An 18,299-nucleotide genomic window follows, 5' to 3' on the forward strand; every position below is an offset into this window, starting at 1 on the left:
GATACGAGAGAGAGAGAGAGAGAGAGAGAGAGAGAGAGAGAGAGAGAGAGAGCGAGAGAGAGCGAGCAAACAAGACCATGAATGACCAGGATGGAAGCTTCAGTGTCTTTTATAAGCTAATCTCAGAGGTGATTTACCATCTCTTCTGCCATATTCTCATGGTCATACAAACTAACCCTGGTACGTTGTGAGAGGGGACTATATAAAAGTGTGAATGCCAGGAAGCAGGGATCATTGGAGACCACCTCGAGGGCTGGCTGCCGTACCTAGGGTAAAAATTCATCTACCTTTTCTTACCAATAAATGACAAGAACTTTTGGAGACATGTTTCTCAGTGTACATACTTGAGAAGCAGATATCTGAATGGTAATATCAAAAAGTTAGAGGATAAAAATGTCCACATCCTTCTCTCTTTAAGAAGAATAAAAAGTTAATAGGAACAAGGTCATTTGAATAGTATCATAAGGCTTTTGAATTAGAAGAAATATTAGGAATTAAGAATTCCCCTTCCATCACTTTATAGATGAGGCACAGTGAGATGAGTGAAGGCTCAGAGTCTCACAGGACAAGTCTCTTAAGGACAAAGCTGAATTTGGAACCCTGAGTCTTTAGTTTGCAAACCTCTGTAGGTCTTTTTGGATTTTGAATGCAATATGCAATAATTTGTCCCCTGCTGTCAATTTCCTTTTCATGAAATTCTCATACCCTATACTCAGATTTTTTTGTATAATTCTGTCTGAAGTCATTTCTATTGGGAATATTAGAAAGCTAGCGACCTAAGGAATTAAGAATCGAAAAAGGAAGTAAACCAGAAGTCGAAGTTGAACTGGAGATTTTTGCAGTGATCCCTTAAAGAAATTAAAAGAAAATTAGGGAAAATAACCTGTGCTCCCTTTCCTCAGAAATCTCTGTGAAGAGAGAGGAAGCAGAGATGAAAGTAGGAGAGGCTAGCGTGATGGGCGTTGGCATGAAGCTGTTGCTTTCTTTTATTAAGTACTTTAATTACTATTTTTAAATACTGAAAGGCCCAAAGAAGAAAATAATAAGTAGTCCTTAATGTTTCCACTTGATTAAAACTCTAATTTCTATTCCTGTTAATAAAATTCAAAAAGTAATATATCTCAAAAAGTTAAAAATAAAGTTACCATATGACCCAGCAATTCTACTCCTACATGTAGACCCCAAATAATTGAAAACAGATATTCAGACAAAAGCTTGTACATGAATGATTATATCAGCATTATTCAGAATAGCCAAAGGTGGAAACAACTCAAATGTCCATCAACTGATCAATGGATAAATAAAATGCAGTATATCCATACAATGGAATATTATTCAGCCATAAAAAGGAATGAAGTACTGATGCATACCCCAACATGGATGAATCTTGTAAACATTTATGCTAAGTGGAAGAAGCCAGACATAAGGAAAAGGTAAATCCACAAAGAGAGAAAGCAGATTAGTGGTTGCAAGGGGCTGGGGAGGGGAGAGCAGAGACTACTTAATGGGTATGGGGTTTTCTTTTTAGGGTGATGAAAATGTACTGTAACTAGATAGAGGTGATGGTTGCACAACATTATGACTGTGCTAAATGCCACTGAACTGTACACTTTAAAATGGTTAATTTTATGTGATGTAAATTTTACTTCAATTTTAAAAAGTAATATAAGATTAGGAAAATTCAAACATTACAGAAATATACAAAATTAAACGTGAAAGCCTTCCCTTCCCTCCTTTACTCTCAGCCAAGTTGCTCTTTCCAGGGATAATCACTGCAAAGGGTTTCCTGTATTCTTTGATCTGGGATGGTGGGGAGGGATTATGTACATCCATCCCTCTGTCTGCTTCCTCTACTCTTTAAAACGTACAGCAAAGCATAAAGTATAGTGTAGTCTCACCTGATTTTTTTTTTTGAACTTGAAGATTGTTCTCTATAAGCACCTACAGATTGATGGCATTCTTTGAAAGGGCTGCCTCTCCTGTGTTGAATGGATAGATGGAGCTAATTCCTTATGGAGAACAGCTTTGGTTGTTGCCGATTTCTCACCACGTCAAATAGAACTGCAATGGAGATGTACACTGGTGACCTTTTGTGAGTGTACCTGTAGGGCAAATTTCTTACTGATGTTGCTGGAGCAGAGGCTATGAACATTTAACATTTTGATATTACCAAATGTTCTTCCAGGAAAGTTACGTCAATCTATACTCTTCGACCGGATATAAGAGTACCCATTTCCTTGCATCCTCGCCAGTGCTAGATATAGTTAATCTTTTAAAATTTTTGTCAGTTTGGGCCGGCCCCGTGGCTTAGCGGTTAAGTGGGCGCGCTCCGCTGCTGGCGGCCTGGGTTCGGATCCCGGGCGTGCACCGACGCACCGCTTCTCCCGCCATGCTGAGGCTGCGTCCCACATACAGCAACTAGAAGGATGTGCAACTATGACATACAACTATCTATTGGGGCTTTGGGGGAAAAAAGTAAATAAATAAAAATTTTTGTCAGTTTGATGGGTAAAAGGATGTACCTTGTGGCTTGATTTGCACATGCTTAATTATGATTTAGGTTGTACAGCTTTTTTTATATTTATTGAGCATTTGTTTTTCATCTTGGTAAATTGCCTATTTCTATCCTTTGCCAATATTGAGGTAGTGTTGTTTCTTTTTCTTGTTGCTTTGTATAAGCTCTTAGTAAATGAAGGAAACTAGCATTTTGCCTGTCATTCATGTTAGAAATATGTGTAGACTTTCAGCTTTTTATGCCATAGAGCTGTTTAAAATTTTATGTGATAAGATTTATTTTTTTTAATATCTAATGGGTTTTGTGTACCAAATCATAAATTAGTGTACTCATATTTTCTTCTTCTGTGCCGTCCAATACAATAGCTATTAGCCTCATGTGACTATTTAAATTTAAATTAATTAAATTTAATTTTCATCTGCACTAGTCTCATCGCCAGAACTCAATAGCCACATGTGGTGAGTGGCTACCGTATTGGACAGTGATGATAAGAAGCATTTCCATCATCACAGAGACTTTTATTGGACAGCCTTAATCTAAATTATTTATGATTTTCTACTTTTATTTTTTTGTGAGGAAGACCAGCCCTGAGCTAACATCTGCCAATCCTCCTCTTTTTGCTGAGGAAGACTGGCCCTGGGCTAACATCCGTGCCCGTCTTCCTCTAGTTTATGTGGGACGCCGCCACAGCAGGGCTTAACAAGCGGTGTGTGGGTGCACGCTTGGGATCCGAAACAGGGACCCCCGGGCCGCCGCAGCGGAGGGCGCACACTTAACCCCTTGCGCCACTGGGCCAGCCCCTGTGATTTTCTACTTTTAAATCTTTATCCATCTTGAAATAATTTTGGTGAAAGAATGAGGCAGGGATTCTATATAACTCTTTTCTAAGCAAGTCCTCTTCCATGCTGATTTGAAATATCATGTTTACCATAAATGAAATTCTCCTGTGTCTTTAGGCCTGTAACTGGATTCTATTCTGATCTATTGGTTGGTTTTTGCATTTCTTCTTCAGTTTAAATATGTAAATATTGTTAGTTCGTGGTAGGTTCTTAGATTTGGTAGAGTTACTCTTCCCTTGTTATTCCTCATTTTCTCAAATGCTCAAGTTACTTTGCCAGATAAATTTAATATCGCTTCTTTCAAGTTTCTACCCAAAAACGTCTGTTGATATTTTCATGGACTACACTGAATTTATGAATTGATTTAGGAAGAACTAGTATCTTTCAAATAACACTTCTTCCTCTCCAGAAGCATAGAGTAGCTTTTCATTTGCTTTAATTTTCTTTTATGTCCCTCAGCAGAGACTTTTTTTTCTTCACGTAGGTTCTGCCCATTTTTGCTCAGTTTACACCTAAGTGGTTTATTTTTTTTGGTTGTTGTTATGAAAGACAAAAGTTATGGGCTGAGTTGAGGCTATTAACTCAAGGCTCGTTTAGAAATACCTGTTCTTTGTGCCAAGTAGGTCAAATACACAGAGACCCAAACACCATAGCTGTCTGCATCTCTGTGATCTCAAGGGCATCTCATTGATGCAAGATGGTGATGGCAAGGCAACCTTTGGGTATTATACCTGACATAGAAGAAAACTAAAATGGTCTGTTAGCTTCTATTTACAGAAAAACTATAATTTTACACATAACACATTGAAATTAAGAGGAAGAATGATCCTAAAGAGTTTAATACTGAGCAACAGAGTAAATTAAAATTAGTAATAGAGCATCATTTATTACTGAAACAGCACAGATTTTCACCAACTGGTGAATGGATAAATAATTTGCAATACATTCATCAAATGGAATAATACTCAGTAATAAAAAGAAACAAACTATTGACATATGCAACATGGATGAGTCTCAAAGCATCATGCTAAATGAAAGAAGCCAGGCATAAAAGGCTGCATACTATACAATTTTATTTATATGACATTCTGGAAAGCAAACACTATAGGGACAGAAATCAGATCAGTGGTTGCAAAGGGCTGGGAGTGGGAGGAGGGGATCCACTCCAAAGGTCAACAGACAAAGTTGGGTGTAATAGAAGTGTTCCATTTCTTGTGGAGAAATGTTCTATTTCTATTGGGGTGGTAGTTACATGACTATATATTTGTCAAAACTTACCAAATTATACAATTAAAAAGAGTCAACTTTATTGTATGTAAATTATACTTGTATAATTTTTTTTTTTTTTTTGTGAGGAAGATCAGCCCTGAGCTAACATCCATGCCAGTCCTCCTCTTTTTGCTGAGGAAGACCGGCTCTGAGCTAGCATCTATTGCCAATCCTCCTCCTTTTTTTTTTCCCCCCAAAGCCCCAGTAGATAGTTGTATGTTATAGCTGCACATCCTTCTAGTTGCTATATGTGGGACGCGGCCTCGGCATGGCTGGAGAAGCGGTGCATTGGTGCGTGCCCAGGATCCGAACCCGGGCCGCCAGTAGCGGAGCTCGCGCACTTAACCGCTAAGCCACGGGGCCGGCCCTATACTTGTATAATTTAAAATGTATTTGAAATACTTTAAGGACTTGCATAGATTCACAGCCATCCTGGTACCATTAACCCTGATTCTCCTTTAAGGTAGTAAATGTTCCACTTGAGACTTCCGTGGAGAAACTACCTCGTGAACCTGTGGATGGACAATTATATACTCTGTCTGTGTTAGGTCTGCCTGCTTATTTGTATTTGTTTGCTTGTTGTTTGGTTCCAAGTAATAGAAACCAATTTCAAAGTATCTTAAGCAAAATAGATGTCTAGGTGTCTCCTAGAGCTGAAGGGCAGGACTTATCAAGGGCAACAAGCTGCACCTGAAAGATGTCAGCACCTCTCTCTTTCTGAGACTGCTTGTCCCTGTTTGTCCTCGTCCCTTGCCAATGCTGGCTATAATGAAATGGCTCCTCTTTCCCAAGTTTGCCCACATCAAGTCACGACTGGTGGCGGGGCTTGCTATTTCAATTGCTAACGCCCGATAGAGAATCTGTCCAGGCTGGAATCAGGTGTTCATTCCTGGTCTGAGCATTTGTGGCCAGGCTGGGGGAGTCCTGTAATTGAAACATGGCCTTCTTATTTTAGCTCATGGGTCTTTGTCTAGGCAGTCACTTAAAAAAGTCTACCACTTTACCTGATATTTAAACATCTTTTTTTTTATTGAAGTATAATTGACATACAATATTATATTAGTTTCAGGTGTATAACATAGTGATTTGATATTTTTATACATTACAAAATGATCACCATGCTAAGTCTAGTCACCATCCATCACCATACAACGTTATTACAGTATTATTGACTATATTCCCTATGCCGTACATTACATTCCTGTGACTTATTTATTTTATAACTGGAAGTTGATCCCCTTCACCTATTTCACTGCCTCCCTGTCCCCTCTGGCGACCACTGGTTTGTTCTCTACATCTATGAGTCTGTTTCTGTTTTGTTATGTTTGTGTGTTTGTTTTGTTTTTTAGACTCCACATATAAGTGAAATCATCTGGTATTTGTCTTTGTCTGACTTATTTCACTTAGCATAATACCCTCTAGGTCCATCCATGTTGTCACAAATGGCAAGATTTTATTCTTTTTTATGGCTGTGTGATATTCCATTGTGTGTGTCCAATCTAATAACCCAGGATTAGTTTTCCTTATGTAAATTTAAAGAAGTTATGAAGGGCCTGTGACTCATGCTTCTCAGCTTTTGCATCCAGTCAAACTCAAATGTGGATAATCTAAGAGGATACTGAGACTGTGGGTGGTGAGGAAATAGAAAGGCTTCTTTGATTTGTGGTAACCATGTGTAAATATTGGGCCTATAATAGTCATGTACTAAACCAATGAGTATAATGAGTACATTATTGAAATAAAAGAAGTGGGGTAATGTATTTTGTAGATTGGATATAGAACTAGGATCACAAACTAGGATTCAGCTGCCTTCAGGGACTAAGCACATAAGATAAGTGTATTAAGTGGGCAGAGCTTAAGACAATAGGAAGTTGTGAGGACTGTGGCTTCTGGAGGGTGTCCCATATAAATGAGTGTCCACATTCTATAACAGCAACAGCAGCAACACCACCACCACTACCACTACTAGGAGGGCCAAGTACAGCATTTCTATGGGCCAAATTGAGCCTACAGGCTGCCAATTTGAGGCTTCCAAATGGAAATGTTGTAAAACGAGACCAGACCAGGCTAGTTCTGTTGGCCCTCAGTCAAAGGGAACACCAGAAAATTGTTTCTGGTCAACCATCCAAATAGAGGAGACTGCCATTAACCACTGAGTTCATTCACGACATCCAAATGTCAGTGCTCTGCCGTATCTGGGGTGGTGGGGTGGATTAGAAGTGCCTTAGATTAAGTGTATTTGAGAGCTAATAGCACACATGTGTAATAGGTTATAGTTCATTTTCCTAGGTCATAGACTAGTTAAGTTCAGAGCAGCAGAACGTAAACTTCCTGTCTGATTGAGTGATTCAACATTTTCTTGAGGAAGACAAGTCATTCTTCCTTCTTAAACATTTGTCCTATTGGGAAAAATTGAGAACTCCTCTTCAGAGCTCTTGAAAAAACCAAGGTTTCTGCTTTCTGACTATCTTACTTTGATTGGGTTGCCTTGAAGAGTCAGTCAGTACTTCTCTAGGTTGGGTGTTTCTTTCCTAAACCTACTTATTTTCCTAATGTAAACTTATCTGACTGTGGAAGTGACACCAAAGAGCCTCATGATCAAAGAAAGCTTATTCAACACCACAGACAAGGAATTGTTTTGACTTTTTATAACACCAGTCATCTGACTCTTCTCCATTTCCTTTGTTGATTCTGCTCTTCAGTTCTCATATCATCAGCTCTAAAATTCCAATGTATAGGGCCGGCCCCGTGGCTTGGCAGTTGAGTGCGCGCGCTCCGCTGCTGGTGGCCCGGGTTCAGATCCCGGGCGCGCACCGACACATCGCTTCTCCGGCCATGCTGAGGCCACGTCCCACATACAGCAACTAGAAGGATGTGCAGCTATGACATACAACTGTCTACTGGGGCTTTGGGGAAAATAAATAAATAAATAAAATTATTAAAATTCCAATGTATAATATATAAGTTTTGTAGCTTGGAATCTGTGTGATATCTTTCTCCTGTCTAATCTCTCCACATGCAGTTCTTAAAATGTCTGTCCCCCTCAGGTGTTCTAAAGACCGTCATTCAGATTCACATTCCTACCTTTGGCTCCCTTAGGTGTAGCTGTCAGAGTGGTGTCATACAGTGGTGTTGATTTGCGGCCACATACTCCGGGGACTTTCTCCATCATTCTTCCATCTGACACAGTTCTTCTGGTTTGATGGGATCTGTGTGGTCCTTCTGCTTTGGTGGGTTCTCCTCCACCCTGGGAATGCCACCAGGGACATGGGGCATGCCCAGGGGAAAGCCCCTTGGCATCCTTTGACTCATGACTTAAGCTCAAGGGGTAGAGGGAGCACCTGAAGCCTTAGGTGCGGTCCAGCCGGAACCACAGGGCAGGAGACCAAAGAGGGATTGGGCAAGGCAGGGCTGGGTGCAGAGTGTGGGCTGACCTCCGGTTCCCTGTGCCTTGGAGCCCTGGGGGTATGAACAATATAGCTCTCCTTGTCAGGGTGAGTAGGGGATTCAGAAATTGGCCGTTCTGGCCACATTTAGCATGATCAACAGAGAGCACCTGGCCCATTCTGAATAAAGGTGGCCAGGGGTATGATAGCCAAGGACTGGGGCCCAGAGAAAGACTGCTATGAAATCTAGACACCCCTTCCCTTCCCAACCTGTATTTAACTGTGGACTGCAGAGGCCCACTGCCCTCTGCGTGCGAATAAGGGAAAACATAAATTTGTTTCTCTAAGGCCCTCCAAGTTACTTCTGCAGAAAATAAAAAATCTGCCAAGGGGGAAAAAATGTCAATGAAAAGATTCTGAGCATTGTTTTTATTTCTTTGCTCCATTCTATACTTAAATTTCTCATACCGGAAGATCTAGAAATGGAAGCTGGCCAACTTTCCTCCTCTGTTTCTCACTTAAAGAAAAAGTTCAAAGAAATTTATTTAATTCCTCAGCTACCTCTGCTAATGAAGCTGTGGTGTCAGGGGGTTGGCCCACCTTGGCAGGTATAGACAGGCCATTTCCTTCACATAAACAAACATGCTGTGCAGAGCCGTGCACATGGTGGGAGTGCTTGCTGAAGCTTGGCTGGGTCAGTGGTGTTATCTTTATAGAACAAAGGACTGTTTTTGGTTGTCACTTATTAGACGCCTCTGTGACCTCTAGAAAACTGGTAATAGTAATCGTCACGAAAAGGAGTGTTGGCCAATATTAGTATTGGCTCAGCTTGGATTGGGTTCAATGCCCGGTGGCCAGGAGACAGCCCTCTACCTCCAGCAGTGCCTGGAACTACCCCTGCTTCCAGGAACAAATGGAAGAGGCGGAACCTGCTGCAAAGGACCTTCTCTGCTTGCTTGTCCCTCAGAGCCACTGCTTCTTCTCCCAGGAGGGAAAACATCCTCCCACCCGCTATTGCGTGATCCTCCAGGACAGAGAGTGTTAGGATTTCTGTGTATATTCATTTCTCATCTCATTCTTTTAAATGTATTTTTTGGGTAAATTTTATAATGTACATAAAATTCGTGGGCATAATTTATAAATAGATCTAATGTTTAACATATGCATGTGTGCACCTAAACTGGTTTCTGGCTGGCTGAGACCATTGCCCCAGAACTCGAGGTTTTCTTTTCAATTCTATGAAAGGGAAAACATTTCTGAAATCAGACACTCACCTCATCCTTCCCTTCTCTACCTCTTGCCATGAATTTCATCCCTCCCGGCCCCTAATACGCTATTTCAATGTTAAAAAGTGTGACTGTAAATTATTGTAGTCTCATATTGCATTATTTCATTAGTTCATTTTGTTGTGTGTATTTTGCAGGGTGATGTCGTGAACCTACTGTTTCACAGTACACTCAAACTATCCGACTAAAGACACTAAAAAGAAAAAGCAGCAGCCCTCTGCTTACTCAGCCAGGTTCCCAGTCGCTGTCAGGACAGTGTTACCAGCTCAGAGGAGCACCGTAAGCAGGAGAGGTGCTGGGTCTGGGGAGGGCTCTCTCTGGTGTAAGTGGCCCGGTCCCTGACATTCCGTGTGTACCCACTCTCTAATATATGTGAACGATATATCTCCCTGTGCCTAAGTGTGGTGCTGGTTGACCAAAGGTATTTTGTTAGAATGTGAAAAGAAGTAAAAATGGAAATTTCTCATATTGGTCCACCTTACAAAGGGTTGATTGAAGGAAAAATATGAAAACAAGGAAGTTTCATTAGAGAAGTTTGGAGAGTTCTCTTGAAGGAATGAAGTGCACCCAGTGTGAGCAGCAGGGTGCTCCTCCACTCCTGATTCTTCCTGAGGCCATTGCTTCCCTGCAGGATCTTTGTGTTCTGGCTGCTGCCCTTCTCCCACACACCACACCCCCAGGAGGTGGGAAGGGGTGCAGGCGCTTTCCTCTCCTCTCTGCCATTGTGGAAGGAGCAGTCCTCTTTTGCCATCTCTGTCCCCTGACAATAGCAGCTTCTCCTGTCCCTGACTGCACACTTCTGCTCAGTCAGGATAATAACAGCTGGTATATACTGTGTCAGGCACTGTTCCAGATGCTTTTCATGTACTAACGCACTCAATTCTCCAAAACAACTACGAGATAAGGATTAATGTCATAATCTTCATTTTACAGATGAGGAACTGAGGCCCAGAACAGTCAAGTAACTTGTCTAAGGTGATTCTATTAATAACTAATAGAGCCAGGATTAAAATCTAGGCCATCAGGACCCAGAGCCCATGGATGCTGTGGAACCCATTAGTGGGTGATGAAATCAGTGTAGGGAGTTGTGATCAGCATTTATTTTTAAATGAAATAGAACAGAATGGAATGAATAGAATAGAATAGAAATTAGTAAATGGAAGAATTATTTTTGCAAAACTCTTATTTCAATCATGTATATGTTTTTGAGTGCACATTGTATTTTGTCGCAAAATGTATTTTTTTTTTTAAAGTTTGAAAAACATTGCTGTGCTATGTGGCTTCTTCCTAAATTCATCAAAACTGTGACATATGACTCTTAGTATCTCACTCCATGCTGACTTCTGCCAACATCTAGAGTGATTTCAGGGTCCACGGGTCCATCCAGTATCTAGTTCTTATAGTTCCTTAACTCCAGATATATTCATCTCCATTTCAACTCATCTAGCTGGTTCCATAGCTAAATTCTAGGGATTATCAGTTGTTAATTACTGCACTTATGAAACTGTAAATGCTCCTGTTTACTCTTCAAACATATTTCTCACACAATGTCTTAGTCTGTTCGGGCTGCTGTAATGGAATGCCATAGACTGCGCAGCTTATAAACAGCAGGAATTTATTTCTGATGGTTCTGGAGGCTGGAAGTTCAAGATCAAGGTGCCGGCAGATTTGGCTTCTGGTGAAGGCCCATTTCCTGGCTCACAGATGGCCATCTTCACACTGCATCCTCATGTGGTGGAAGGGGTGAAGGAGTTCACTGGGGCCTCTTTTGTAAAAGCGCTACTGCCATTCGTGAGGGCTCAACCCTCATGACCTAATATTACCTCCCAAAGGCCCCACTTCCTAATACCACCACATTGGGGTTAGGATTTCAACATATAAATTTTGGGGGGACACACTCAGTTCATAACACACTACCATGACCCAGCCCTGATTTGGAGCTCATCATGTCCCTTGATTCTTTCCTATCCAGTATAGTAGCCACTAGCCACACGTGACTTTTGAGTACTTGAGATGTGGCTAGTCCAAATTGAGATGTGCTATAAGATACACACTGGGTTTCGAAAACTTAGTGGAAAAAGAGAATATAAAATAACTCTTTGGGGCTGGTCCCGTGGCCTAGTGGTTAAGTTCAGCACACTCTGCTTTAGCGGCCCAGGTTCATGGGTTCGGATCCCAGGCACAGACCTACACCACTCATCAGCCATGCTGTGGCAGTGACCCACATACAAAAGAGAGGAAGATTGGCATGGATATTAGCTCAGGGCTAATCTTCCTCAAGCAAAATGAGGAAGATTGGCAACGGATGTTAGCTCAGGGCAAATCTTCCTCAGCAAAATAAATAAATAAAAATAACTCTTTAATAATCTTTTCTATTGATTACACATTGAAATAATAACATTTTGATATATTATTTTAAATGAAAAATGTTATTAAAATTAATTTCACATGTTCCCTTTTACTCTTTTTAATGTGGCTGCTAGAAAATTTAAAATTACATCTTTGGCTTACATTATACTTCTATTGGACAGCACTGGTTTAAATAGTTTGTGTATGGTTTGAATTTTACAACAGTAAGCATATATTACTTTCACACTGAAACTAAAAGATGTTTGCATTTTTTTGTTTTATTGTGGTAACAACACATAACATAAAATTTACCATCTTAGCCATTTTTAAGTATACAGTACAATAGTGTTAACTATATGCACCTTATTGTCCAGCAGAGCTCTAGAACTTTTTCTTCTTGTAAAACTGAAACTCTGTACCCATTGAACAACTCCCCATTTCCCCCTGCCCCCAGTCCCTAGTAATCATATTCTACTTTGTGTTTCTATGTGTTTGACTATTTTAGATACCTCATATAAGTGGAATCATGCAGTATTTGTTTTTTTGTGACTGGCTTATTTCACTTATCATAATGTCCTCAAGGTTTATCCATGTTGTAGCATATGACAGGATTTCCTTCTTATTTAAGGCTAATAGTATTCCATTGTATGTATATATGACCTTAGTTTTATCCATTCATCTATCAGTGGACATTTAGGTTGCCTCCACTTCTTGGCTATTGTGAATAGTGCTGCAATGAATACGAGTGTGCAACTATCTCTTTGAGATCCTGTTTCCAATTGTTTTGGATATATATCAAGAAGTGGGAGGGATGTTTCCATTTTTTTCAAGTTTTTCTTTCCTTTCATTCCCTCTTTGACCATCTTTGCTCAATGTCTGCTCTTTATAATCCTCTGAAACTTATAATCCTTTATAAGTCCTGGCAAAGGTCACCCATGTCTTCGGAAATGTTACCGAATCCAGTGATCGTGTTTCCACCTTATGTTACGTGACCCCTCTATGGCATTTAGCACTGTTTCCTGCTTCCTTCATGAAACTCTGTCTTCCTTGACCTTGTGTCTGGTTTTCTACTCACCTTCCTAACAATCTTCCTAGCCTCTTTTACTGGCTCCCCTTTACCTCTGCCTGCGCTTAAGTTTGGTATGCTACAGGACTCTATTCCAAGCAAGCCTTTTGGCTCACACTTGGTGTCCCCCCAGGGTGTCCCCATCCAGTCCCTTGTGATCACTCCTGTTCTCCAGCTTTCTCATGGGCTTCAGATTCATTTGCTCCTCAGATACCTAGAACTCCACGTGTCCAGCTCTGCCCTTCCTGTTCCCCACCTCCTGTCAACCACCCCCCACGCCACCCCCCACAAGCCTGCTCCTTCCTGACACATGCTGCCTCTACCACCTTACTCTTCCCAGCAAGGTTCTGGGAGTGCACCAAGAGGACTAGCTCTTTCTCATGCCTACGTCTAATCGTTCACTAGGTGTTACCAATTCTGCTTCCTAAATATCTCTCAAGTATGTTCATCTTCTTCATCCCTATGGCCATTAGTCTAATTCAGACCTCCATTTCTTCCCCACTGAGAAGTCCCTTAACTGGCATCTGAAGCTGTTTTGATACACAATATCATTATGTGAATAAAATATAAGAGGCATGCAAAATCGCCCATCTAATTTTGAAGGTAATAACCTGAGTAGTGCTTTCCAGAAATCTCACTGGATGTAATTCACTAAGGGTTTTCGCAGCACCTACTTTATGCTTTGCACAGGCTGTGCCCAGGGAATGCCAAGAGCTGCAAGACAGTCTCTTTCCCCAAGGACATCACAAACCAATGGAGGGGCCTGGCAAATAAATGCTTATAAAATAAATGCATTTTATTGTGGCTGATGCCACACAAAACCCTGGATGCCTGCCCTGAGGAATTTCTGTCTTCCTTTGCACTGTCAGAGAATTCTTAGATTAGACAAAGAAATCTCAGATGGGTCACTGAATGCGGGGAAAAAACAAACCTGCCCAAAGGAGCAATTTAATCAGATAGTCGTGCCTTACCTGATAGGCCTTACTTTGAGGAAAATCATGACCTTTGACTTATTTATCTCTGAACAAATATTTTTTTCATTACATAACTAATGAAACTGAGGTTTACAAGTAAGTGGTTCTATTTCTTTGAATGATTTCTAAAGTGGTTTAAAGTTTTGTCAGTGGATAAACACTGGCTGCAGTAAATGCAAAAGTTGTCATTATTCAAGGTGGTTTGGTTCTTGGAGAGCTAAAAAGAGCTATGAACCGAGGGGAGCCAAGAAGGAGCTTCAAGGAGCTGCCAAACAATAGTTGCTTGCAGACATTTCTTTTTGTTGTTGTTGTTTTCTTGTTAGCTCCTCTCTTAAGATTGCTACAGGATATTGTCTCTTACTTTAAGTAGTCCTACATTTGATGAGTTCAATACTGTTTGAGGTTTGGGGGTTCTTAATGAATGAAATACTCAATTACACAATGTTTTCAGTTCCTAAGCTAGTGGGTGGAGGATAAAGGACCTGGAATGCAGAGGCCGCACCAGCTGGAGGTGTGACCTGGAGCTGGTGCTGGCTAATTGCTTCACTCCCTGCATCTTGTCTCTCCCCTCTCTGCCTTCTAGGATGGCAGTGCTCCCTACGGGGCCAGGTACGTGGGCTCCATGGTGGCCGATGTGCACCGCACCCTGGTCTATGGAGGGATCTTCCTGTACCCAGCAAACCAGAAAAGTCCTAAGGGCAAGGTAATTCTCCTTTGTCCATGGCTGTATCCAGTCAGTGAGTCAGTCTGGATTCCCTTTCTCTTCATGTCTGCTTTTTGGCTACTGCCCTGGCCTTGGCATGTCTGTCTGTGAGTGGGCAGGCGGAAGAGAAATGAGGTATATTTCCCATTAGTGAAATTTAAAACTGTGGTAGAAGGTTTGGAGAAGGAGAAGCCTGAGTTGTTGTTATTGGTGATTTTCACTGGCCTTCACTTCTTCTGGCCTCTCACTTCCAAAAACTGTCATTCACCATGAGTCACCTCTGTTCATCTCCCACTTTCCACATGCTGTGTCTAACTTTTAGCTTCAGCACCAACTGATTTTGGATCATAGACCCCTTTGAGAATCTAATGAAACTTATGGGCCCACTTCCCAGAAAAACATGTGCATAAACATACACATTACACATGTTTTCAGGGGTCCACAGATGTCCTAAAATCCACCCAAGAATACCCTAGAGAGCTCCCTGACTCCAGAATAAGGACTTCTGCTCAGAGCACATTCAACATTTCTGGAAAGGTAGCTCCTGAAAGATCTCACTGCAACTTTATGACACAAAACCAGAAATACTCATATTATTGAGGGGGAATCTTATGATCCAAATGCATCTATCTTGAATAGACCCTCCCACGGAAATGTGTCTGATTTTTAGCCAATCATGGGTAAGTAGGCAAATCAAAGCAAAAACCTGCTATATTCCCTGACACTCCAGCTACTAGCCACATGGATGCATGTCTCTGTGGGCAATGTGAATTACTGGAATGCCAGTAATTTGAATGCCAGATTCAAGGCCACACTAAGAAATATAACAGCACGTGAGACCACAGAGAAGATTGTTAACATGTAGACTGGGTATCAGGCCTTTCTCTTCATGAGGGTGTTAAGCTCATGTTTATTAACCTGTTGAACTAAGAATTACAGATGAGTCTGCATGAGAGGTGCTGGAGGAAAGAAAAGTGTTATGGAGTATTAAATGAGATCAAGTAGAAGATGTGGAAATTCTTAAATAGAACCACTCTTGCCACATACTCAGTTCCAACAGGGAGAACATTAAGATAATTATTACTAATTATTAAAGTGATTTAAAATGAGTCAGAAAATATCCACATATAATTTCGTAAACCTGCCCATAAGCACATAATTCCATACATAGATCTGTACTCCCAGCACCATAACCACCACCCATATTGAAAGCACCATTGGTTCCTGATCTCCATGTTTTAGCTCGCATGCTCTCTGTGTCCACATCTGGGTGTGGGTGTGGGTGGGTGTGTACCCCTCTCCTCCTGTGTGTGCTTGTCCCTATGTACTGTTTAGATTTTAATTGCAGAAAAAATAGATCAAATGGCACGCAGGCCAAGGCACCATAGAGGCCTGGGCTTTGTGTTTTAAGATGAGTTCACTACAACAATGGCATCTTAAGGTCAGCGCACACCTTGGCTCCAAGACGCTCTCTGTGAGAATGCTGTGCTTTTTTTTTTTTTTTTTTTGAATCAACATGGTACAAACAAAGGCTAATTGGTTATAATCTGAGACTTTATTGTCTGACATCCCAAATCTCCTGCCCTCCAGCCCCCAGGGCAAGGGAAAGGGGAGGAAAGAGCCAAGCTCTACAAGCTGCCAGGTCAGAGTCCCCCTGGCCGGCCTGTCCAGGCCTCCAAGGTCCCTCCTGTGGACAGTCAGAGACAAAACTAGCTGCCCTAAGGACGCCCACAAGCACTGGGGCTTCTCTGTGCTCTGCCAGGCTGCCCACTACTCCAAGAGCTGGAGGTCTGGGGTGAGGGGATCGTACACTGTTTTACCAAATGGCAGCAACTGGCCCCTGGGGTCTTAACTTACTCTCTCCTGCATGCCTGGCTCTCCAACCTAGACCAGAGATAGTTCGTTCCTCTTCTTGAAGTAACAACAATTTAAAAATCAGCACAAGATATGACTATTTCTCAAAGTAGTTTCAACATATCTTCAAAATGGATTTGAAGAAAAAAGTGAGACGGAAAGGCTGCACAGAGCTGGGTCAACCACTCTGTAAGCTGCTTACAGAAAAGGAACTTTTTTTTTTCTAATTACAGCTTTTGCACCTATGGGGGAAGGAAGGAGAAGATAGCATGATACTGAGTCAGAGCCTGCAGCTAGCACGTCACACTGAATCTAATGTGATGGGTGTGTGTGTCTGGTGGAGGTGAGAGGGGGAGCAACATAATCACAGACATATCCCCAAAAAGGACATCAATCCAGCTCAATTCAATTCAATTCACCACGTACTCACTGGACACAGGGTGGACACCTGGTGGTTCTCCAGTGTGCCTTTTAGAAAGGGCATTCCTTCCTCAGAGCAAGCTCAGCCCTGCGTCCGTGTGCACAGCTTGCCAAGCAGGCTGCAGGCTGACCTTCCCCCCATTCCTGCCCTCCACTGGCAGCCCTCATGCACGGTATGCAGTAGCCTCGTTTGGAAACTTTCTTTGTGTCAGGCAGGACTGGGAATGGAGATATCACAATGACCAACCAAGACAGACACCGTCCCTGCCCTCAAGGGAAGGTGTCTAAGGAGGAAGGCCGAAGTTAAACAAACCTCAGTGTCATGACTGTTATGAAAGGGGAAGTGCAGGATGCTATCGAAGTGCAAGCAACTGGAGTTAACTTAGCCTAAGTGGCTAAAAGAAAAGGCCACTTCACCACCAGCAAACTATTTAGCGAAGTCAATAGTTGAGATGTAGAGTTCCTCTCCATGATCCTCGACACTGTGGTTATCCTTAGAGACCACTTAGCACTCTCGAGGTGACCTTCCAATCTCATCCAAGCTTGACTCCTTACTAGCCATAAGGCCTCACAGATAGAGGCTCCTATCCAGGCCTGCAGGGTCAGGTCACCTCATTGCTGAACCAACAAAAACTGAGTACCTAGATATCATACTCCCAAGTGAAGAGAAAAGTCTCTCACTAGCGCAAAGGTCACAAGACAGGTAGATGCTGACCAGAGGTGCCCCCAAAGGCATATGTGATGAGTATCAGCTGATGCATCCAGCCTCCTGGAGGGTCTAGATCTTGGATAGCCCAGCCTGCTGAGGTACTCCACACTACTCATGCTAGTACGCTAACGAGACAGACAGAACTTCAGCTGTTGGAATTCCTCGTTGAGCTCTGGGGCATGGCTCAGGATTTTTGGCAACTTGAAAAGCTTGTCCACCTGCCTCTGTTTCTCTGCAGCTCCGGCTCCTGTATGAGTGCAATCCTGTGGCCTACATCATCGAGCAGGCGGGGGGCCTGGCAACCACAGGCACTCAGCCTGTGCTGGACGTGAAGCCTGAGGCCATTCACCAACGAGTCCCACTTATCCTGGGGTCCGCAGATGATGTGCAGGAATATCTCACCTGTGTACAGAAAAACCAGGCAGGCAGGTAGTGAGTTTGAGCCTGTAAGCCCTCTTCTCTCTGTCTTGTATCCTGTCTTAAGGACCCTAGATGAATGCTCAGTGGAAACAGTGGGATGAGCAGCAAAAGGCAAATCCACCGAGTCACAAACCAAAGAGCAGCAAACTGCTCAGGGCAGGTCTAGAAGCCAAAGGCGAATCTATGGTCAGTGTAAAGCGTTGAAAATAAAACCCACATGTGAAAAGAACAACTTTGATTTGTCTTCTGTCATGAACAGCGGCAACTAGGGTTGTAATTCTAAGTCAGTTAGCCCAAGTAATCGGCATCTATCTATGTGTGGGCAAAAAGTACAGAGATCAGTTAAGAATTTCTCTTTGTTGGCTTAAAATCTGAAGCTAGTGTCTTATCCTGTAGTGATGAATGTCTTTTTTCATGAAATAGGTACATGTATTTAACTTATATGTTTATTTAAATATATATTCATATACAATTTAAATGGCCGACAATTTCTTAGAAGAGTTTTTTTC

General features: G+C 42.0%; 1 protein-coding gene across 2 annotated transcripts in view; it reads left to right on the forward strand.

Annotated features, from left to right (window-relative positions):
* FBP2 (fructose-bisphosphatase 2) overlaps window positions 1-18,016 on the forward strand; it is a 52,254-nt gene extending 34,238 nt beyond the window's left edge. For both annotated transcript variants that reach the window (XM_058565478.1, XM_058565479.1), the window contains 2 exons: window positions 14,268-14,387; window positions 17,609-18,016. In XM_058565478.1, coding sequence (XP_058421461.1) covers window positions 14,268-14,387; window positions 17,609-17,803 — 315 coding nt within the window. In that variant the 3' untranslated portion in view covers window positions 17,804-18,016. The remainder of the gene's footprint in view (window positions 1-14,267; window positions 14,388-17,608) is intronic.
* The last annotated feature ends 283 nt before the right edge of the window (window positions 18,017-18,299 follow it).

The sequence above is a fragment of the Diceros bicornis genome, chromosome 22, assembly GCF_020826845.1.
Source record: "Diceros bicornis minor isolate mBicDic1 chromosome 22, mDicBic1.mat.cur, whole genome shotgun sequence".
Classification (NCBI taxonomy): Eukaryota; Metazoa; Chordata; class Mammalia; order Perissodactyla; family Rhinocerotidae; genus Diceros; species Diceros bicornis.